Source organism: Salarias fasciatus, chromosome 20, assembly GCF_902148845.1.
Source record: "Salarias fasciatus chromosome 20, fSalaFa1.1, whole genome shotgun sequence".
In the NCBI taxonomy this organism is placed as follows: Eukaryota; Metazoa; Chordata; class Actinopteri; order Blenniiformes; family Blenniidae; genus Salarias; species Salarias fasciatus.
Genome location: NC_043764.1, coordinates 31,617,929 through 31,640,334, shown reverse-complemented (window position 1 = coordinate 31,640,334; position 22,406 = coordinate 31,617,929). Strand labels below are relative to the sequence as shown.

At 50.6% G+C, this 22,406-nt stretch overlaps 2 protein-coding genes across 4 annotated transcripts in view; both read left to right on the top strand.

The window, feature by feature from the left end:
• The first annotated feature begins 2,988 nt into the window (after positions 1-2,988).
• Positions 2,989-4,365, top strand: LOC115407474 (zinc finger protein OZF-like). Its single transcript, XM_030117820.1, has one exon. The coding sequence runs from the start codon at positions 2,989-2,991 to the stop codon at positions 4,363-4,365; it is 1,377 nt and encodes a 458-aa protein (XP_029973680.1).
• Positions 4,366-6,777: 2,412 nt separating this feature from the next.
• Positions 6,778-22,406, top strand: part of pard6b (par-6 partitioning defective 6 homolog beta (C. elegans)) — a 41,989-nt gene continuing 26,360 nt past the window's right edge. Inside the window, exons 1-4 of one of the 3 annotated variants that reach the window (XM_030117879.1) lie at positions 6,778-7,110; positions 9,154-9,376; positions 19,107-20,051; positions 20,126-22,402. In XM_030117879.1, the coding sequence (XP_029973739.1) occupies positions 7,048-7,110; positions 9,154-9,376; positions 19,107-20,041 (1,221 nt within the window). In that variant the 5' untranslated portion in view covers positions 6,778-7,047 and the 3' untranslated portion in view covers positions 20,042-20,051; positions 20,126-22,402. Of the gene's footprint in view, positions 7,111-9,153; positions 9,377-19,106; positions 22,403-22,406 lie in introns of those variants that run through there. The other 2 variants (XR_003933637.1, XM_030117877.1) reach the window with 2 other exon arrangements.

Sequence of the window (22,406 nt, the reverse complement as noted above, 5' to 3'; positions counted from 1 at the left end):
TTCACTCATACGTATGTATGTATCAAAGCTAAACAGCTGCTTCCAGCGCTCAGTAATCAGGCTGTACAGCAGCCCCACAGTCCAGTCAGTGCTGCACGGAGGATTACTCTTACATGATCACACCTGGTGAGGGGAAACACCATCAGCAAGGGGCCAGAGGAGGGAAACACCACATGTTGTGCCTGAATGAAATGGCAAACAGCAGAGGGAACGCTGTTTTCACGGCGACATGACGCTCTGTGAGGGGGCCACGCTGTGTGAAGTCGCTGTCCATGGTGCTGAAATCAGAAGCTCGCTTCGGGTTCACTGAGCACCACGAGCACGAACAGGTGGCTAACTGTTAGCATGTCACCCGGTAGGACGGCTCTCTTCACTCACCGGGTGGTTTTTCAGACACCGACATGAACCGACAGGGCCGCCGTCAGTCCGTCTCTCCCGTTACTCACTGTTTTACTACAATAACCGGACATTCCGCCACAGAAAGCAGAGGACACGGCAGGGAAAGCTACTTCCTGTGTACACACGTGACCACGCTGACGGCTGTGGCTACTATCGCGAGAGCCCCCGAGACAAAACGAGATCACACTTGACTTACAACATAAAACCGAATACATCACTGTTAATGCTGTTTGTAAAATACTCTGTGTTGAAAATGAATGAACGAAGTCTTCACACAAATACTATTCACTGAATTCACCGAATTTACAACATTTTTTAATAACTTTTGACACTGTAAAACATTCTGAAGAACCCGTGTTGACTATTCTCTGTGACAGAAAATACACCAATCAGATAATCAACCCAGCATCTGACAGGTAAAGTGAGAAACACTGACTTTGCTGTTGTAGTGGCATATGAGACACTGACTAGAGCTCAGAAACAGGAGTCATTGTTGGCTACTTAAAATGGATTTAAGATGTTCTTTGAAATGTTTCAAGATGATCTGAACAATGTTTGCACCTTCTAGCTCCTGAAAGGCCTTGATTATTTTGTGGACTAAAAGTTGATGAAACACAAGTATTGGTTTGGATTTATGACTGATCCTTTTTTGTTTAAGGAGGAGTGACTTCCATCAAGCTGTGCATTTTACTCAAACTAAAATTTAAATGAAAGACTTTTTTCACTTTAGTTAGAGTAGACATTTAGTTACTAAAGTAGAATTTCATCAAAGCAAAGATAGTCTAACTGGATGACATTGTTTCACTCCTGCTTCCTCCTCAGAGGACCAGGAACCTCTGGCCAGCTGTTGGTAGAGCCAAGACAGTGAACCTGTTGAAAGCTTTCGTCTAAAAGCATCATATCCTCCCGGTTCCTGCCGCAGTGCTTTAGCAGCCTGGGTGGGACTGGCTGAAATGCACTGGAGAAATGAAAAAAATTGATTCTCACAGTACAAACAAAGAAACAAATGAAAAACAAGAGCTTCCCTGGCACTCCAATATTGAGCAATAACTCATTGACAAACTCTGCTCCTGTTCTTTTCTATAGAAACACAAAACACATCAACAGTCTTAATTTTAGACTGAGCACATGGACTGCTGGTATGAGAAATTAAATAAGATGTTCTGACCAGCAGGATGTTACAGAGCCTCTAAAGTCCCAGGTTTTTTTTGTTTTTGTTTTTGTTTTTTTGTTAGTTTTGTTTTTGTTTTTTTTAATCCTGAGTGAACAACTTTATGAGTTTGGTAAAACTGGCACCGTGTTCACAGATTCATTCATTCATTTTTGGCTTCAACCTTCTGCTTCACACGCGAGGGTGTGTGTGTGTGTGTGTGTGTGTGTGTGTGTGTGTGTGTGTGTGTGTTGATTCAAGAATCTGCCTCACGGTGTGATGTGCTGGCAGGCTCTATTTGAGCGGATGAGTTATTAAGAAAGTCACATAAAGTGTTAAAGAAAGCTTCTGCCTGAAGAGGAAGGCTGTGAGTGGATTTGGTGAAAGCTGAAGAAGATGAAGATGAAGATGAAGATGAAGATGAAGATGATAAAGACGATTGTCCTCTGGCTGCAGTGAGGCTCCGAGGAGCTGCAGTGACGCGCAGCTGCCAGCAGGAGGCAGCAGAGGGCAGCAGGAGGCAGCACCACACCACAGCCTCAGCTCATCCAACAAAGAAGAAGGACGGAGAGCAGAGCCACAGCAGGTAGGAGGAGATCCTCCACTAACTTCACGTCTCTCGGTCTTTCCGTCAGTAAAGTCAAGATTCAGCTCATTTCAGGACGAGACTCGATCAGACGGACTCAGCTGCGGCTGCAGGCGACAAATCAGACTGAAGTCCAGAAACAGGGGTGGTGCAGGGATCAGCTGGAAACCTGAAACCATCTGAGTCCTGCAGCCTCTCCATCACTTCTCTGTTGAGCTCCTGGAGGAGAGCTGGAGATCAGGGTGCAAGACTGCGTTTCATCTGTGATTACTGACAGCTGTCATGTTGTATATGTGTGTGTGTGTATAGTATATGACTGCAGCCAAATGACTGGCTCCAGATTTACTTCATTAATGATGCTGTCCAGGATGTACAGACAGGTTAGGAGTATCGGAGGTAACAGAATCCTGATGGAGTCGGTTTTCTGCCACATGAAGATGCAGAAGAGGTGGAGGCCGCCTGAACACGGTGCACAGCTGTACGCTGCAGCAGCCTTTAAAGCCTCTGTTCTGCACTGATTAAACTGCATGTTGTCCTCTACTGATGAGATTCATCTGCCTGATCAACCTAAGGTCAGATAATGTGTAGAAGAAGAAAATTCACCATCTTGTCTCACAAATATTTGATTTAAACAAAGGCAGAATAATGTGACAGTGTGTACAACAACATCAAGTAGGGTTAAAAATGTCTGTTCAGCTTTGAATCTCACTGAATGTAAATGAGACGAGGTTCACCTGCAGAAAGCCGTGATGGAGAGCCAGGAGTCTCTCTGAGGATTCTCCACTTCTCCTTCCTTCCTTTCCTTCACGGTTGATTCTTTTTGTGCTGTTTTCGTCCTCCACAGATGTCCGACATGTTTGTAACAAAGAAGAACTTCGCTCAGCCCAGCAGTGATGAAGGCGAGAGATGGAGGTGGAGTCTGGAGCCAGAAGAACCAGAAGCTCCACAGACCGCAGAGGACCCAGAGGAGAGTCCACAGACCGCAGAGCGCTGGGACAAAGCTGAGTCTTCACAAGTTAAACAGGAAGAGCAGGAAGCAGAACCTGTTCTGATTAAAGAGGAACATGAAGCGGTAGACTCTTCTCCATTCAAAGAGGAAGAGGAGGAAACCCAGATTGTTCAAATCAAAGAAGAACACAATGAAGATCGTTCACCCGTGAAAGAGGAACCGGAGGAGCTCACGGCTCCAGAAATGAAGGGGGAGGAGCAGCAGTCTGGCGCCGGGGCTCCGACTCCCAACGGCTCAGGCGGTCAGAGCGAGGACGGACTATCGCCAGGGTCCAGGTCTGAGGCAGGACTGGACCTGGACAGGAAACGCCACTGCCCAAACGTCAAGGAACCCGGTGAAGCCGGAAGTCCCCGTCAGGCAGCCACAGATAGACATCCGGTAACGTGTGACGTCTGCGGAAAGTCCTTCAGGCACGAGTACAAAATGAAGAAGCACCGGCGGGTCCACACAGGCGAGAAGCCGTTTTCCTGCCAGACGTGCGGAAAAGGCTTCGGCGACAGCGGCACTCTGGCCAGCCACAGCCGGACCCACACGGGCGAGCGGCCGTACTGCTGCCGCACCTGTGGCCAGAGCTTCAGCGGCAGCGGCACGCTGACCAACCACATGAAAATCCACTCGGGCGAGAAGCCGTACTCCTGCCAGACCTGCGGGAAGAGCTTCGGCCGCAGCGGCACCTTGACCAACCACATGAAGGTCCACACGGGCGAGAAGCCGTACTCCTGCCGGGCGTGCGGGAAGATCTTCGGCGGCAGCGGCACTCTGACCAACCACATGCGGATCCACACCGGCGAGAGGCCCTTCTCCTGTGAGACCTGCGGGAAAAGCTTCAGCCGCAACGGCGTTCTGATCAACCACATGCGAGTGCACACGGGGGAGAAGCCGTTCTGCTGCCAGACCTGCGGGAAGATCTTCAGCCAGAGCGGCAGGCTGACCAACCACATGCGGACCCACAGCGGCGAGCGGCCGCACCGCTGCCCCACCTGCGGCAAGGGCTTCAGCCAGAGCGGCGACTTGACCAAGCACGTGCGGACCCACACCGGCGAGAGGCCGTACGCCTGCCAGGTATGCGGCAAGGGCTTCAGTCAGAGCGGGAATCTAACCGACCACCTCAGAGTCCACACGGGCGAGAGGCCGTACGCCTGCCAGGTCTGTGGGAAGAGCTTCAGTCACGGGAGCCATCTGACCGTCCACCGGAGGACTCACCGCGGCGAGGAGCTGTAGTCTGGAGACGCCTGGGGAGTTTGCATGTGTTGGTCTCTTCTGACCCCCGATCCGGAGGCTCCAGCGCAGTTCTCCAGTGAGTCGTGCTGAAAGGCGGGATCTGAACGAGTCGGAGACAGAACTGCACGAAAGACTGGATTCTAGACGTAACCTGATTCGATCCCATCAGATTTCTGGACTCAGAGTCAGTAGAGTCAAACTGAAGGTTGATGCTGCAGATTTTTGGCTTTTATCATGCAGAACTTCTATTTTTTATTACTCATTATTGTGTATTGAGTTGTTAGTTTTGTCCTCAACAATTCACCCCAGTATTTATTTTTTTATTTATTATTTTTGTAAGTTTGGAAACTGACAACGAAAGGTGAAAATTCCCTAGGTTTTAGTAGGACTGTGATAATATGTTAATATGTTAAAGCTGGAACTCGAAAATTGTGCTGAATGTGAAAAATGCTGTGCGGACAGTTTTCAGTAAACTGTGGAAACAGGAGTCTAAAAATAAAATAAAGCTGAAATAAACATATCTCTGCTGATTGTCTGTGAAAAGAACGTATTGACCAAATAATATAAATATAATACTGATGAATAATTGCTTGTCAGCTGAACGTGTACAGCATTAAATCACCTGCAGGTGAGAAATGTTCAGTTTCCTGGAAAGATAAACTGATAGAATCCAAATAAAACCAGAGATGGTGGAAAATGAACTTCTCTTTAATGTGTTTCTCAGCCAGCAGCGGTAGGAAAAACAAAAACAGTCGTGTGAGGTATTGATTTGTTAAAACGGTTCAAACAGAAAAAAAGATAATCTAGAGGGTCGGTTCAATGTTTCCACAGCAGCTCTGAGCCACGAGATGTCAGTGTGTGAGAGGAAACGGTGCAGCCGCTTCGTGGACTCTCTCTGCCAGTGCAGGCCTCGCTCGGGTCTCAGGCTTCTCTCAGCCACAGCTTCACGGCTCTTCAGGGGAAACTGGCTGGAAAAGCTGCTTCTGCTCTTCAGCCACCATAAAGATCTGGAGGTCCTTCCTGTGTCCACCCCCTTCTCACACTCTCACTTTTTAGAATATTTCCCCCACTTCAATGTTTAGACCATCAGATGAATCTGAATATTACACACAGAAAACCAAAGTGAAGTCAAAATGAACTTTCAAAATGATAATTTAATCTTTTAGGGAAAGAAGTCATCCAAACATATGTGAAATGTTCTGCCATCCAAAGAGATTCAGCAATAGATAAGGAGTGAAGTGACTGACGTCCATCAGTCTGACAGGGTCCAACTGTAAAGCTGCAGGACTCCAGAGAACCACGGTGAGAACCATGGAACAGTGGTGAACCTTAGGAGAACCTTAGGAGCCACCCCAATGACCCCAGCAGCATCCCCCCAAAACTGGACGTGCAAAATCTCCATTGATAAGACGTGTGTGGGACGTGTCTCTGGTCAGTGGGCTTGTTCTGGCTCCTTTGAGGACGTCTTCTGGATGTCAAATAATTACGTCAATACAACATCTTTTCTTTGACATACAGTAAGGAGAACACCTTCAGAAGGCGAAAGTGGTCCAGAACACGTCTAGAAGGCGGCCTTCCAGGCGTGTTCTGGACCACTTTAGCTCCGGGGGACCTGGTGTCAGAGTAACACAGCATTTCAGAAAAACACCATCATGCCAACAGTCAGACACGGCGGTGGCAGCATCATGGTCTGGGGCTGCCAAAATGTCTCCACACAGATAGGGAAGACTCCAGTTGCAGGAATAGACAATTCTTGGTTTGAAGGTGACCTAACCAGTCACTGGGGTCAGGGGTCAAATACTAGTTCACAGGAAGCTTTGAATAGTTTATTTCCTTGATAAATAAAAATTATCATTTAAGAAATGTATTTTATTTTTACTTGAGTTAATTTTGTCTAATATTTACAATTATTGATAATATTGAATGTTGAAATGGAGGGATATGATAAAACAAGAATATTTTAGAGACAGAATAAGGCTGCTGTGTGTGTGTGCTGATATAAACGCATATCATGTGAAGATGTTTATAAATGAACATGTGTGTATTTTATGTTCATATAGCAGTGTATGAATGTCATGGGATGAATAGTGACTATAAATACATAATAACAACATTTACAGCTAAAAGTGGAGAGAATAAAAAGGTGTAGACTTCTTCCTACTCCTTTTTCAAAAACAATACAAGAGAATTTTCTTGGTTATCTTTTATTTTGTTGTGTTCTTATGTGAGTTTGTCTTCATTCTGCGTTTCAAGCTGAATATTTTGTTGTATTTTTGTTCGAAAATAAATAATTTAAAAAAGTTTGTGATCCCGGCTTTTATTTTGAAGCGAGGCTGCGCTTTATTGTGACAGTCCGTGTGCTGGGCTCGGAGGTGAACGTGCGGCGGCTCATTCTGCAACTGAACACCGACCCGCCCGCACCCAGCGCCGGGCACCGAGGGACCGGGGACCGGCAGACCGGCAGACCGAGCGGTGGACCGACCTGTCCGCGCCCACCGAGCGGGGACCGAGCGGGCGGACCGGACAGCAGTTCCCCGGGCCGAGGCTGACCGAGGCGGAGCGGCAGCGGCGACCGGCGGAGTCCCGGGACGCTCCGCGGAGGTGGAGACTCCGGGAGACGCGGCGGCGGAGCGGCGGAGCGGGGCGGCTGTCGGCGGGCGGAGGTCCCGCTGCTAGCGAAACATGAACAAGAACCACCGAGTGCCGAGCAGCCGTTCACTGAGCGCCGTGGAGGTGAAGAGCAAGGTGCGGACTCCCCCCCTCCCCTCCCCCCCCCTCCCCCTCCGGCGGGTTAGTGCGGCTCGCTGATTAACGGCCCCGCTGCTAATTTAGCCCCGGCTAAGTGGCTCCGCGGCGGGGAGGAAGCGGCGGCTGGCGGGCCTCCGTGCGGCGGGAGGTGGAGGCTCCCCGCCGGGCGGGGGGGTCGGTCGGTCGGTCGGTCGGTTTGTTTGTGAAGTTTGAAGCCGGGCTGGAAGTTTGAAGGCGGGGCTTGGTGTCACCTGCCCGGCACGCCGAGGACCGAGCGCCGGTGTCGTCCCGGTCCGGGTCCGGGTCTGCGGTGGAGCGGCTCCATGACAGCTCCTCTGAATAATGGCTCAGATCACAAACTTTCATTTGTTTCAGAAAAGACAAAATAAAAAAAAAAGACTTCAAAAGAGACTCCGCTCCTTGGTCAAGATGACCAACTGGATAAATTAAATTAAATAAAATAAGTCTATAAAACAGTTTTCACCTGCCTCCTCCTCTTCAGGTGATCAGTATGAAATGACAGCTGCAACCCTCACAAGTCGAACCAGAAAATGCTTTATTATTATTAAAACAGCTGGACTGGCTTACACAGGGTAAACTGGTTAAAAACAACTGCAAAAAGGTGTAAAAGGTGAAAACAATAGAATGACTGAAACAGATTAAAACAGCTGAGCTGTGTGAAACCATGAAGAAACGGAAGAAAGGCTCTCTGGGCCATTTTCCCCCAATTTCCACCAAATCAAGAGAACTGGAACCGCCACACTTTGAACCTCTAAAATGAGGCTAAAGTTTCACGATTGGTTTTGATAAAAACTGGACGTTACGTTACTTCTGTGGAGTTTCAGTGACGGCTTCAGGACAGAACACATTTCTTTATGTTTTCAGCTGTTTCAGTGACTCACTCAGCAGTTTCACTCCTTTTAACATTTCAGCAGACGTCTAGCTGTTCTGACTGTTTTTAAACAGTTTTCACAAGTTTTCTTTATGCGGAAATTATAGTGATTTTAGTTTTTAAAGCTGTTTTAGAAGTTATTGTCATTTCTTGCGGTTGACTGTTTTTCTCCATTTTAATTATCACACCTGTTCTCAGGCCTGTTTTTAGGTCAGAGACTTTTGAAAACGACCCTGTTGTGTAATTTAAAACATTAGGGAGAAATGTTTACTTCCATATAGCTTTGAGAAAAGCCCCGGGGGGCCGCTGCAGGCGGCTGAAGAGCGTCTCGATGCTTAATGACTGAAGGTTCGGAGCTAAAGGACCAAACGTTCTCGAAACGGATGAAAGTCTGAACGTTTCAGCTGAATTTCTGGAGTTTCACTGGAGCAGCCTGAGCTCCGCTCCGTGTGTGTGTGTGTGTGTGTGCGTGTGTGTGTGTGTGTTAATCATCAGCCCTGTTTTCAGCTGCTGGTCTGTAGACACACACGCCCGGGGAGGAACAGCCGGTTTTTACAGTGTGTACAGTCGAGGCTGTTGTTTGTGACATTTCCTCTGTAGCTAACGGCCGCCTCGCCACTTCTCCTCGTCTCCTCGCCTCCAGACTCTTTCCTCGCCGTTTCCCTCTTTTCTGATCGACCGGTGTGATGAGGCCTGTGCCCCGGTGCTGGTGGCGGGTTCGCTGCTCAGAGGTAGAAACCTCCAGTCTGAACCATCAGACTTCATCAGAGTGACACGGTCTCATTTCATGGCGGTTGAGCCATCACGTGAGCTGTGGCGTTTCCGTGTCGTCCGGGAGGCGTGCGGCGGCGGCGGCGGCCTCCCGGACCGGGCTGTCCCGGCGCCACGCCGGTCTCCACTGAGCTGACGTTGTCTCGGAGGCTCCCGGCTGTTTGCCGGAGTCGCTTCCTGGAACTCGGCGGAGGACGTGTGTTTGTCTTCTCGCTGAGGCGGCGTTCGTCCTCCATCCAGTGGCGTCGCTCCGCTGCTCCTCCGACCGGTGAACAGGTTGAGTCGGTGTCGGCAGCAGCCACCCTCAGTCAGCTCGGCCGTCTTCACTGTGTGGAAACGTCCGCGGCTTCGCTCACGTCTTCCCTCTTCGTCCGCAGTTTGGTGCCGAGTTCCGCCGCTTCTCTCTGGACCGGTCCAAGCCGGGCCGCTTCGACGAGTTCTACGGCCTGCTGCAGCATGTGCACCGCATCCCCAACGTGGAGCTGCTGGTGGGCTACGCCGACGTGCACGGCGACCTGCTGCCCATCAACAACGACGACAACTACCACAAGGCCATCTCCACCGCCAGCCCGCTGCTGCGCCTCTTCCTGCAGAGGAAAGGTGAGTGTGTGTGTGTGTGTGTGTGTGCAGGAGTGTGTTCACTTCCTGACAGAGGAGAGCCTCTGCTGCGCTCTGACTTCCTCGCCGGGTTTATTGTGATCGTCACAGCTGACGGCCGTGTTGTTCCTCACGTTATGTCCACTTTATCAGAGGTGGTGTGTTTATCTGTTCAGAAAGGTGAGCGGCCGTAAACGATGCTTTTGGAAACAGTAAAGATAACAGACGCATAAAGCTGAACGGATTCAAACCTTCAGAGTCGAGTTCAGAAGTTTAGAGCTTCAGTAATTCAGTTAACTTTACAGTTTCTACGCTAACTTGTCAGAATAACGTGTGTTTTTCTGGTTTTGTGACTGGTTAAAGTTCCTGTGGTGGAAAGGAGAAGGACTGGTTGACCTCTCCCAGACACCGGCCGCAGTGTGTGTGTGGATTTACAGTGTGTGCCGTGTGTCTGGGCTGTTTGCTGTGAGCCTGTGGGAATCTGGGGTGTATCCTGAGTGATGGGTGTGTGTGTGTGTGTGTGTGTGTGTGTGTGTGTGGGGCGGACGGGGAAACCCACCCGGGGCGTGCAGGCCTGCCCTCGCGCTCCGTTTGTTGTGTTTAAGCTGTCTGGCTGTGCCATATGACCCTATAGAAGCTAAGCCACTTTGTCAGGAGGAGATTAGTGGGGTCACTGTGTGGGACCGTGTTACACACACACACACACACACACACACACACACACACACACACACACACACACACACACACACACACACACACACACACACACACGCTCAGCATCACGTGGGTGAGCAGTCATCCAGACATGCACGCTGCCTGGTAGAGAGCACAAACTGAAGAGGGTGAAGCGCACCCAGCTGCCCCCCTCCCCCCTCACCCCCCAGACCTGCCCACCTCCTCCACCTCCACCCACCAGTTGCTTGCAGCTTTGAGGCCTGAGCCGTGTGTCTGCAGACTGCTCTGGCTGTGGTCTGGAGTCCAGCCGGAGCTTCTGGTATCTCTTGATGTCGCCTCCTTCGTGTGTAGTTTGTGTAGTTTGTGCGATCCCACACTAACAGTCTGTATTGTTGGGCTTAATGCTGCGTTTTGTATTTTCTTCACCTCTGGGAAAAGTCCGGATTAGCATCCTCTCTTCCTCTTTCCGGCCGTCAGACTCTCCCGCTGCCTTGCTTCTGGCCTCCTTCCTGAGCCGATCGATATGTTACGGCTTGCCGTGTGGGAGGCTCGTCAGCAGAGGGGCGATCGGCGTTCGGCTGTGTGCTCCTGTCTGGAAGTCTGAGCAAACGCGTAGAAGTGATGGCTTCATGGAGGACGGCGGCTCCTGGAGCACCATGACTATAAATAGACGAATCGTTTCCCCACGGCTGAAGAAAAGACCCACATGGTCCAGAGCACGGCTGGATGGCTCTATATGACCGTATGAAGCTGTTCACACTCAGAAAAATCTGAATGTTCTGTATTTGCTCTCACCAAGCCACAGGCTGAGTGACTTCATGGTGCTTAAAGCGATACTTCAACATTTTGGCAAATTGGCCCATTTAGCGCAATTCCTTAGTCATTTGAACAGCATACTGACTGTTTCTGTGAGGGCGAGCTGTTGTTTATCCAGAGGTGAGTCGGGGAAGGTTTTCGGGACGGACACAATGGAAGTGGATGGTATTTTTGTTCCCCCTCGTCAAACTTGTCAAATACAAAATCCAACAACCCCAAAACACTTTGGTGGACACGTTATAATCCACACATTCACTACGCTGTGGAATATTAATGCAAAATTACCAGATTGAGTTGTTTATGTGAAGGTTGCTAAGACGGAACTACTTACTAAACATGGCGTCTGGGCGTAGTGATCTCAAAAGAAAAAGTAGTTCCCAGTATTTGCTTCAGTGTCGTAACGCTACAATATTATTTGTTGGTGTTCCACAGCGTAGTGAATGTGTGGATTATAACGTGTCCACCAAAGTGTTTTGGGGTTGTTGGATTGTGTATTTGATGAGTTTGATGAGGGGGAACAAAAATACCGTCCACTTCCATTGTGTCCGTCCCGAAAACCTTCCCCGACTCACCTCTGAATAAACAGCTCGCCCTCACAGAAACAGTAAGTATGCTGTTCTAATGACTAAAGAATTGCGCTAAATGGGCCAATTTGCCAAAATGTTGAAGTATCGCTTTAAACGTCATCAGCAGAATGAGCTTTTTTCCATCGCAGCCGTTTGTGGAGCTGCAAAGTAAAAGATTTTTTTTTTTTTTGTTGTTCTTGTGTTCTGCAGTGAAGTTATCAAAGTCGATCTATATAGTGAACAAAAAACAAGTCGTAGAAATTACAGAATTAACTAAAAATATGCAAAACAGAAGACTTGGCTCCACTGATGTACGCTGTATAATCACTGTCTGGTCGTCATGATGGACGAATACAGGCTCAAAGTGTCTGAGTCCACTGACGCTGGTTTACTGGGACGTTTGAAATGTGGAGAGAAACTGACAGCGGAGGCGCCGAACTGTAGCTGAAGCTGCTCGGTCCAGTTTCATATGTCTACGGAGGAAGACTGTCCTCCAGGGACGGGTATATTTTGCATTATTGTAACTGAGAATTATGTAAAAGTGGTGGAGCTTCATTACATAACAGCAGGCTGTGGGCCGGACACACACACACACACACACACACACGCACCTATCTGGGATCCGTGTTGATAGATCTAATAATGGCGCCGTTTCCAGCGGAGCCAGCGTGTTTTCAGACCTCCGGTGCTGTTGTGTGTGGACACAGACTTGTTTGTGTTTGTCGGTTATTTCTGGCTGTTGTTTGTAGTTGGGTTGGACCCGGCGGTGGCGGCGGCAGCGGCGGCGGCGGCAGCAGCGTGAGGCTGATTCAGGTGGCGTTCTCACTCTGCATGTCGGCGTTCAGCCCCGTAATGTGGTGAAAACACTGGTTTGTGTACGACAGCAGAGCCTCTTCCAGCTCCGTCTCAGGTCAACAAAGGAGAGCTGCACTCTGTTTTACTCTCTCTCTCTCTTCCTCTCTCTCTCTCTCAAACATGCTGGTTACCATGGAGACGGCAACCTGTGCCATACATCGGTCTACCTATTGCAGAGCGCTGTAGCTAGCAGCCGCTAATTAGCATCGAAGGAGACGTGCAGTGTTTTTTTTTTTTTTTTTTTTTTTTTCCTTTTAATTTCTAAGTTGACAACCAGGACTCCAATCACACACACACACACACACACACACACACACACACACACACACACACACACACACACACACAGAGTGAACAATGTGCTGATGCCTGTGGAGCGTGCGGAGGAGCCCACTGTTTACTGGTTGCCATGGCAGCACTGCAGCGGCCGGTTCATAGGTGGATTAACCGGAGTCCCTTTAAGGCCGACCGTCGACACAAAGCATGCTGGGAAGCGGGCCTGCGTCGGTCTGACAGTGTCACGGGCGCGGTGAGAGTGTGTCGGCAGTGAGATTTGAGCCGTGCGACGCGGCCGTGCAGCTCTGCGAGCGTCTCCAGCGTCTCCAGCGTCCGTCTGCGGGCGTGTTTGTTTGGACGTGGTTTCAGTCCTGCTCCGTGTAAACGGCCAGGTGGAGGGAAAGTGTGGAGAGGGACAGGAATGCTGGGATTTGCTGATCCCAGTGGAGACTGGAGGAGTAATTCATAACCAGCGTGTGAGTCAGCCGGGCGGGGAATGTACAGGGAGAGCACAGGGCGAAGTGTGTCTCCGTCCCGCCGCCGCCAGAGAGGTCAGCGGCGCGCTCACTGAGATGACGCTCAGTATCGAGTCAGTTTGTCGTCACCGCCATGGAGAGGCTGCAGCGTGCCTTCTACATGTTGCAGTTCTGTGCATCAGAAGCTTCACGTCCAGCCGACCGGCCGGTGGTTTTTAATTCAGAATTAAATTATTCCTCCTTTGTGTTTGCATGAGATTCAGCTGTGAGGGTTGTGAAGGTTCTGGTTGGACAGAGGGAGGAAGTGACGTGTTGACGTCTACAGGAAGTAAACAAACTCCACTTCCTGCTTCTTTTCTTTCTTTCCTTCTCGATTAACTTTGACGCCGCAGCTTTGAAAAAGGTTATATTCTCCCGTCCATCCACTCTTTTCATTATATTCATTTCTTCTATACATAAATCGTTTCTGTGTGAGTCCAGTTCTGACTTTGGGCGGCCATCTTGGAACATGTGTATCTTAGCAACAGGACAAGTTAACAAACACGAGCAGAAGGAGAGGAATTCATTTAAAGCAGAGTGAAGGTTTACATGATGGATGAATTATTTCATGGAGCTTAAAAATCAGAATAAACCGTTCTAATTCTGAATTAGGTTTAATTGAGAATAATCATCTTCATTAGGTGTTTACAATGTGCGTGCAATCCATTTAGAAAAGAATCTTTGCTATATTACTCACGCAGACGCCTGAGAAATCACAACCTGCCAGTTTTTATTGCAGATAAACGGTTTTATTAGGAGAGACTTGATCAGGAAAGTCCAGGAGTGGGTGGACGAGCTGTTCACTCAGGATGGGAAATTCAGCTGTTCACTAAAACAAGCTGCCTTCATTCAGAATAATCTGGATGAATTACATTAGAAATGTATAGATTACACAATAGAAACAATAAACTAAAACAGGATGACATTACTGATGATCGTATAAGTTTCTGTGGCCTGGAGAGCTGGAGCTGGGACTGACGGGGTCAGTGGTCCTGAAGGAAGTTGCTCTTTTCCAGTAACGGCCAGCGACCAGATCACACGGCTAATCTGTGAGCAGCACAGTGAAGAACATTTCCAACACAGAGTGCCGTTAGTTGTGAGCTGTGCTTTTGTTTTTGTTGACTTGTTTGAGACCAGAGCGATCAGAGAGGCGTATCGATCTGACGGGAGGAAACCGCTCCGTCACTGAGGAATCAAACTGGAGTCATGAGGTCAAAGTCCCTGTAATCCAGACAGGACCGTGTTTCCCGGGACGGGATTCAGAAGAGATGTGTGAAGAGGTGGTGTCCAGTGTGAAGGAGGACGGGACGGGACGGGACGGGACGGGACGGTCGGACTGTCGCTGGAGGCAGCCTGTGAGGAGGGCAGCAGATGAATGGATGACGGAGGGAGAGTCCGGCCCGCTGAAGAGGGCCAGCCATGTATGAGGCATTGTTTGGGAAAGGCGTGTAATTAGAGCCGTGGGGGAGAGGAGGAGTGTGATTGGAATGCAACAGGAGGTGGAGCGAGGGCGGGAGGATAGTGGGAATAGTATTAGTGAGGGAGGAATGCAGAGTGAGGCCTCGGCCGGGGGGGTGGGGGGGTTCTGCGTGGAATGTGGCCAGTCTGTGATCAGGTCTGCTGGCGAGATTAGACCGGACAGCGAGCCAGGGCCAGACCCCGTCAGGAGCAGGAGAGGAGGATGGACGGGAAGTGAGAGAAGGCAGGAGAAGAGCCAAAGCTGGACTGAATGAGACTCTGTGCTGCCTGGACGGTGACGCCGGCAGGCTGGTCCCGGTCCCGGTCCTGGTCCTGGTCCTGGTCCTGGTCCAGTGTTGTGTCTGTCAGTGCTGCTCACCTCACAGTTAAAGGAGAGGACTGGAGGAGGAGCTGGCAGTGAGGAGACCCAGCAGGGGGTCTGTTCCTGCTCCCAGCCAGCAGAGAGCTCGTGTCGGGTGTTCTTACAGCCTGGTAACTGTCTCGGGTGGAGTTTTCATTCTGGTGAGCTGATGAAGACCTCCGTTCTGCTCCACACTCCGCATTCTGTCTGAGCTGCGACACGTTCGGTGTTATTGATCCTCGCCTGAACCAAAGTGAAAACATTTCCTCCTTCGCCTGCTCCTGATTGAAAGCCTCCTGTGAGCGTCCCGCAGCTTCAGCCAGGTACACATGGAACATCTGCGTCCAGCCACTGTGAGTGAGCACATCTGGACACATCTGGAAAGCAGAGCTTCATCCAGGCTCGTGGTCTTTTCCTTCCTCATCACTTCATTCACTCATTCATCACCTTCTCAAAGCAAATCCTGAAGCTGAGCTCCGGGCTGGCTGGTCCTCTGAGACCAGACGGTCTTCAGCTGCAGAAGAAGAAGGACGGAATGAGGAGGAAGAGGAGGAGGAAGAGGAGGAGGAAGAGGAGGAGGAGGAGGGGGAAGAAGAACCCCGAGGTGAAGACATGAGAATGCTGATGAGAGAGTGAGCCGGGAGGAGCAGGAAGAGAGGCGTCTGCGTCAGCACAAAACACACACACACACACACACACACACACACACACACACACACACACACACACACACACACACACACCTTTCTCCATGTGTGCAAACAAACTCCATTAATTGTGCATTAAGGCCATTAGTGGAGTGTGTTGCTGATGCGTTACCCGCTGCTTTAAGCCGCCCGGCTCGCGGCACGGCGGCGGCGGCGGCGGCGGCCATGTTGTTCGGGACGGCTCATAAAGCAGGACTGATGAGGCTCATGGAGAATTCATGCTCGCGCCCCGGCTTTAAATAATGGATTCAATAGGTGATTCCTCACGTTGTCAGGTCAGCGGCCGAGCCGGGCCCACAGTCTGCCGCTCTGATCGACGCTCTGGAGCCAGGCAGCTTCGGCGTCGTGCTCTGCCCCCCCCCCCCCTCCTTCGTTTCTTCATGCTCTTCTTCTTATCAGCAGCTTTAAGGCACTTTTATCTGGGCTGTGCCAGCGAGGTATGCTCACCCGGCCAGGAATAGCAACGCTCCGGGAATTCACTGCTTTGAAACTTTTGTTTAATCACCTCCTCCTCCTCCTCCTCCTCCTCCTCCTCCTCCTCCTCCTCCTCCCCCCCACCTCTTTTCTCTCCTCTGCAGTATTTTTTAAATTATTTCCCTCCATCACAGTTTATAGGTTTTCAAAAAAAACACAGTTAAAGCAGTCCTGTTCCTCCAGATTCCCAGGACCAAACAGTTTGATAACTCCAGACAGTGAATGTTCAGTAGAAACGGATGAGGCCGTCTCTCCAGCCACAGGGACTCGATATTAAATATCAGACTTCCTTTCTGTCTACAGCATTGTTTCTCTCTCTGCAGTGTTATTTCTGGTTCTTTGAATCCGGGTCGTGGACACACTGCCGTCCCTCGCTGGGCTTGACCTCCCTGACCCCGGTTCACGGAGTCCCGCTCGCGGGTCACTGATATGGAAGTGGACGGTTTAATGTACTGGAAATGTTTTATCAGCCTGTCTGTGAAACACTGAGGCAGCTCCTGCAGTCAGGCCGTGTTCATTGGGTGATTGGGGTCATGTGAAGGATGGATTTCAGCTGCAGTGAGAATAAAAACCTGAACGGGTTTTATGAGACACTGCTAACGCAGACCGTTGGGCCAGATCGCTGTTCCACATCAGGTCTGATGCTGAAAAGCTTGCTCAGTCTAATTTTTCTTTAATTTAAAAACAAAGCATTAAGTATGAGCTTCATCCCCTGAACAATGAGGAGAGATAACGACAGCTCCACTCACAGACAGAGATGACTTCTGTAAGGAAACAGGGTGATTTTATACAAGGAAGGGAAACTAAAGCTGGTGTTCGGATGTCTCCTCGGTGAAGGAATATCCATACAGTCTGTATTTATAGATGAAATGTGGCGTTTTCCAGCCAGAGCAGGACTGCAGACCTTCAGAGTCTCCAGAGAGACGGACATGAGCGACGGCAGGCCTCCGTGTTGGTGCGAGCTGTTACCTGGACACAGTGTCAGGTTTCCCTGACGCAGCAGGACCGGTCCCAGGAAGCGCCGCCAAAAACCAGGAAGTAGCCGAGCCGCCTGGAGGAGGAGCCGCCAGGGTGCAGAGGAGCTCGGAGGAGCCTGGCGGGGTTGTGGTGGGACGGTGTGGCGAGCTCCGAATGCCTGCACAGCCCACCGACTGCGCTTCAGGCAGGCTGGGGATGTGTCAGCCAGAGCGCCCTTCTCCTCCGCTGTGCGTGCGTGCGTGCGTGCGTGCGTGAGCGTGCACGACGAGGCTTCCAGTCCGCTCTCGTCTCGATGTGCGGCGGCTCCGTTTCCTCGGCTGACTCCGTCCCTTCAGTCCTGGAGCTGCTCCGATAAAAGAAAATGACTGGAACTGGTTCTAACTGGACGCTTCGCTCTGTGCTCCATATTTCTACCAGAAATATTCCCGTCTCAGTCTGGCTTCACGCTATTCACTCTGAACATATTGAACCTGAAACCACACAAAGGTTTTCAGGAGGAAAACTTCATTTTTTATTATTGTGAAAAATACTCAACGAGCCATTTTTATTGCTCAAAATATAAGTATTTCAATCTTAAAAGCCAATTCGGTAATCATTTTCTTCAAAACTGAACATATTAATCAAACCAAAACGGCAAAAATGATACTCTGGAAGTGAAATCTAAATCCATTCACGTTTTAACTCGTCCTTTTCTCGAGTGCTTCTGTTTTCACAGCATATTCTGGAGAATTCACGGCTTGACTTGTTTTTTTTTTTTGTTGTTTTTTTGTTTTTTACTATAAATCAGATTTAAATTGGCTGATAAAGTTTATAAACTGGTTTGCAGCTTCAATGACTTCTGTCAACACGTGTAGATCTGGATGTGTTTTTATCCGGAGCGGTGCTCCGATGGTTGTATTGTAACGGTGAACTGCTGGGTCTCTGCCGGTCGCTCCCTGACCCCCGGAACCCCCCTATCAGGCATGTGAGAGGGTTTCAGTTAGTGCCGCGCACTGGCACATGCTCACAGGTGTTGTTTACACACACTGGGAGGGTTTGGTGTGTGTTGGTGTGTGTGTGAGTGGCCCTGAGGGGCCGTCGCTGTCAGGACGGGAAGCAGCAGAAAGACTCGAACCGCATGTGGAGCATCGACCGCTTCCTCGCAGCAGTGTACCAGTCCGCTGCCCGTGAGTGTGTGTGTGTTCAGACGCCTCATGGGAACTGAAATGTGAGCGCAGCGCTCTTCCTGGACAGACAATCGATCCTTTGTTTCGGTTTTGGGGCCAGAGACGGAGAGAGAGAGGGAGGGGGAGTGGCAGGAGCGTACCTGTCAGAACCTGAGCGGTGAAGGCTGCATCAGCCAGAGGAGCCCACATTCTCCCACATCTCACACACACACACACACACATGGTGGGTGTTATTTATAGCACACTTTCATAAACAACAAAAAGACTCTACAAAGAGCTGTCAGAGGATTCTACAAGCTCCGGCTCCGAAGTCAAAATGAAAACGATAAAAATACCAGCGGAGAGAGAACCAGCAGCAGAGCGGAGTTAATGTTCAGCTGCTGGTTAACCATTACAGAGCCAAAGTTCAGCCGCTGTGCCCGAACCGCTGGGTTAAAGTCTACACCCCTCCCCCTCCTCAGGTGTACTGTAACAAAGAGCAGCTTCTGTGGCGCCGTGCTGACTCACGCCGCCGCTATGTGACAAAGTTCCCGATCAGCGGTGATCTGATGCTCGTGTCAACACTTCTCCTCGGTCCAGCCGCTCCGCGATAAGAGCGCTGCCGCTCATACGGAGCTGAAGCCTGGAGCAGGCTAGCTTAGCATCGAGACCAGAGAAACGGTTAGCTGTGTGTGTGTGTGTGTGTGTGTGTGTGTGTGTGTGTGTGTGTGTGTGTGTGGTGTGCGTGTGTGGTGTGCGTGTGTGTTCCCCGCAGGCTGAGAGTGTGCTGCTCGCTCCTCAGTTGACATGATGTAACAGAGTGTCAGCCTGTATGATCAGTCTGGTGCTGAAGCAGAGCTAACTGAACTCTGTTGTCTTCTTCTTTGCCCCCCCCCCCCCGCAGAGGAAGCTGATTACTCCGCCTTCGGCACCGACTCTCTGACCAGGAAGAAGAACACGGTGCTGTCCGCGGTCCTGCTGCGGCCCGACGCCACCAGGAAGAAGCCGCCGGTCATCATCAGCCTGCCCCGGGACTTCCGGCCCGTGTCGTCCATCATCGACGTGGACATCCTGCCGGAGACGCACCGCCGCGTGCGCCTGTACAAGCACGGCCAGGAGAAGCCGCTGGGCTTCTACATCCGCGACGGCTCCAGCGTGCGCGTGACGCCGCAGGGCCTGGAGAAGGTCCCGGGCATCTTCATCTCGCGCATGGTGCCGGGCGGCCTGGCCGAGAGCACCGGCCTGCTGGCCGTCAACGACGAGGTGCTGGAGGTCAACGGCATCGAGGTGGCCGGCAAGTCGCTGGACCAGGTGACGGACATGATGATCGCCAACAGCCACAACCTCATCATCACCGTGAAGCCGGCCAACCAGCGGAACAATGTGGTGCGAGGCGCCGGCGGCGGTGGGGGAGGGGCGGCGTCGGGGAGCTCGGGCCGCTCTTCGGACAGCGGGGCCAGCTACTACGGCTACGCCTCGCACGGCGGCGCCGCCGCGCCGTCGCACATCATCCAGAACTTCCCGGTGGGAGAGCCGGAGAGCGACGAGGACGACGAGGACCTGGTGATCGAGCTGGGCGGCGAGGCCCCGCCCCTCCGCCGCTCCTCCTCCAGCTACAGCATGCCGCTGGTGCCGCGCTACGAGCCGCACCTCAACCTCCGCACCTCCGCCTCCTCCTCGTCCTCCTCCGCCCTCGCCGTCCACGCCAACGGCGGCCCGCTGGCCAGCGGCAGCAGCTGCGGCTCGCTCAGCAACGCCGCCGCCGCCGCCACGCCGTCACCCGACGGAGGCGCAGAGCGCCGCGCGCTGGAGGAGGACGGCACCGTCATCACGCTATAGGAGACTCTGTACACACACAGACACACACACACACACACACACACACACACACACACACACACACACACACACACACACACACACACACACACACACACACACACACACCGCGGCGGCGCTCCTCACCGTGCCATAGTGGCGTCCGCCCTCACCGTGGCCCCGGCAGCATGGCGCCCGGCCCCGTCTCTGAAACCACACAAGCACTTACGCCCCTGTCGCTGCTGCTGTGCCAGCTTTCCTAATTAGCCCCCCCCCCCCCCGTGATGACTGGGACACCAGACACACCGGTTCCTTCACGTGGGAGCAAGATAATCCCTCTTAGAGTCCAGCTCTCATCCACAATCTGGGGCTGTTTTTTACTTCCTGGACCCCCGCCCCCCCCTGCCCCCCCTCCCCCCCATTGTTCTTAATCCTTGAAAAAGCCCATCACAGCGACATTAGGGAAATGAGAGGAGTCGATTCGCTTTGTTTTGCATTTTAACAATGAAGTCCTCTTTCCAGAATAATCTAGAAACGTGGAAAGAACTTTTTATAAAGTAGCAGATTCTCTCCTGGAAGTTTTGACTTTATGGTCAACTTCTCACCTTTCTGATGGACGTGACTTTACTGAAACTTTACTCTCCCGCTTCACTCTGCGCGTCAGGACCGTTTTCCACTGGTTATCACTTCAGGCTCGATGGCGACTGTTCGTCCTTCATTCCCAGACACCACTGCACCTGGATTCTCCTGCTGTGTCATTACCGCTGCGCTCTGGTCGTTACCACTCTGCCTTGGTTCCCTTGGTTCTCATGCTGGCTCAGATGCTCCGGAATGCCGTCGGCGCCGTTTGTCCTCCTCTCTGTGCTTCACTCTGGTGACGACGGAGGTTGAAAGTCAGATGCTCCCTTTGACCGTCCAGCCTGTGATTCATAATGGAATGTCACGGTTCTGGTTCCAGTGGACGGTACATGTTTGAGTCTGAGCTGGGAATGGTGGTTCTGGACCCAGTTGCTCTCCTCCTTTCTGTGATAAGGGCTATTCCCGGCTGCTCACTGCCCCCCCCCCCCCCTGTTGTCCTCAGTGCTGAAGTGAGACAGTCTGGTGAAAGTGAGGCTCTGTGTCCTGCTCATCTGCCTGATTCAGTGCCTTGGCAGGACGTCCTCAGCAGTCCACACACATTTCATGACCGGAGCATGGAGCTAGCGCCATGCTGCTGTTAGCATGCTGCAGCTAGCGCCATGCTGCTATTAGCACGATGCAGCTAGCAGAGGTTCTAGAGTGGGACGTCCCGGATCATGAGAGCAACGGAGACATTAGGATTTGTCTTTCATTAGTTCAAATCTCACATCGTCCTTCTCTGTCCCAGAAAACCCTCAAATGTTGAAATGAGACTTTGAGTTCGGTCAAGTTTTTAGAAACTAAAACAGTCAGAAATCATTCTGTTATTCGGCTCTGGGGGAGTTTCGCACCAGATGAGGTTCTTCAGATCACTGAACTCGTCTGAAAAGTTTCTGACGTCTTTTCTTCGGGTGGCGTCTCACGAAATGTTGTGACTTGATGGAAAAAAGGAAAGTTTCTGAGCACTTTCAAATAATACTGCAGATGTTCAAATGTTCGGACTTCACTGGTTTCACATTTCATTCCAGGTTTTCGTGTGTGTGTGTCTGTGTGTGTCTGTGTGTGTCTGTGTGTGTGTGTGTGTGTGTGTGCCGCTCCCATCCGTCACTTGTCCTCAGACACGGTGTTCACTTGGCCTTTTGTCGTCTTTCATTCCCAGAATTTGACTTTTTTTTTTGTTTCTTTCTAGAAATCAATGTTAATTTATTTCCTGTATCTCTGAACGTATCACTGGACACGGGGATTGTAACCACAGCTACATTTTTTTATTTATTCTCTAATCATGAATTTGCATTATTTTCTCTCTTTGTACACATTTCATGGATTTATTTTTCATAAGGAGTATGTTTTATCTTGTGTTTGTGTGTGTGTCTGATCGTTTTGGTGGTAAATCTCACGGTACGGTCGGCTCTCTTGATTTCAGCAGCGCTGTAGAAGTCCCGTTATTTCTCTCTTCATAATGTGAATTATCTTTACGGGAGTCAGGCAGTTGAATTCGCACACCTGGAACATTCAAAATGTCAGATCCTCTTTTTAACTGATTGAGCAGTGATTTTTTTTTTCCCCTTGCCAGATAAATCCTGTGGTATAGATTTGTAATGAAGATTGTCAGTATTTTCATATCTAAATATAAATATATATATATATGATGTACATTTTTATCACATTCAATGAGAAAGTTTTAAGATTCAACTGGAGATGTATGAAGAAATAGATGTATCCCTGTAACTGCTGATTGGAGGAAATAAACTAATTATGTAGAAATATT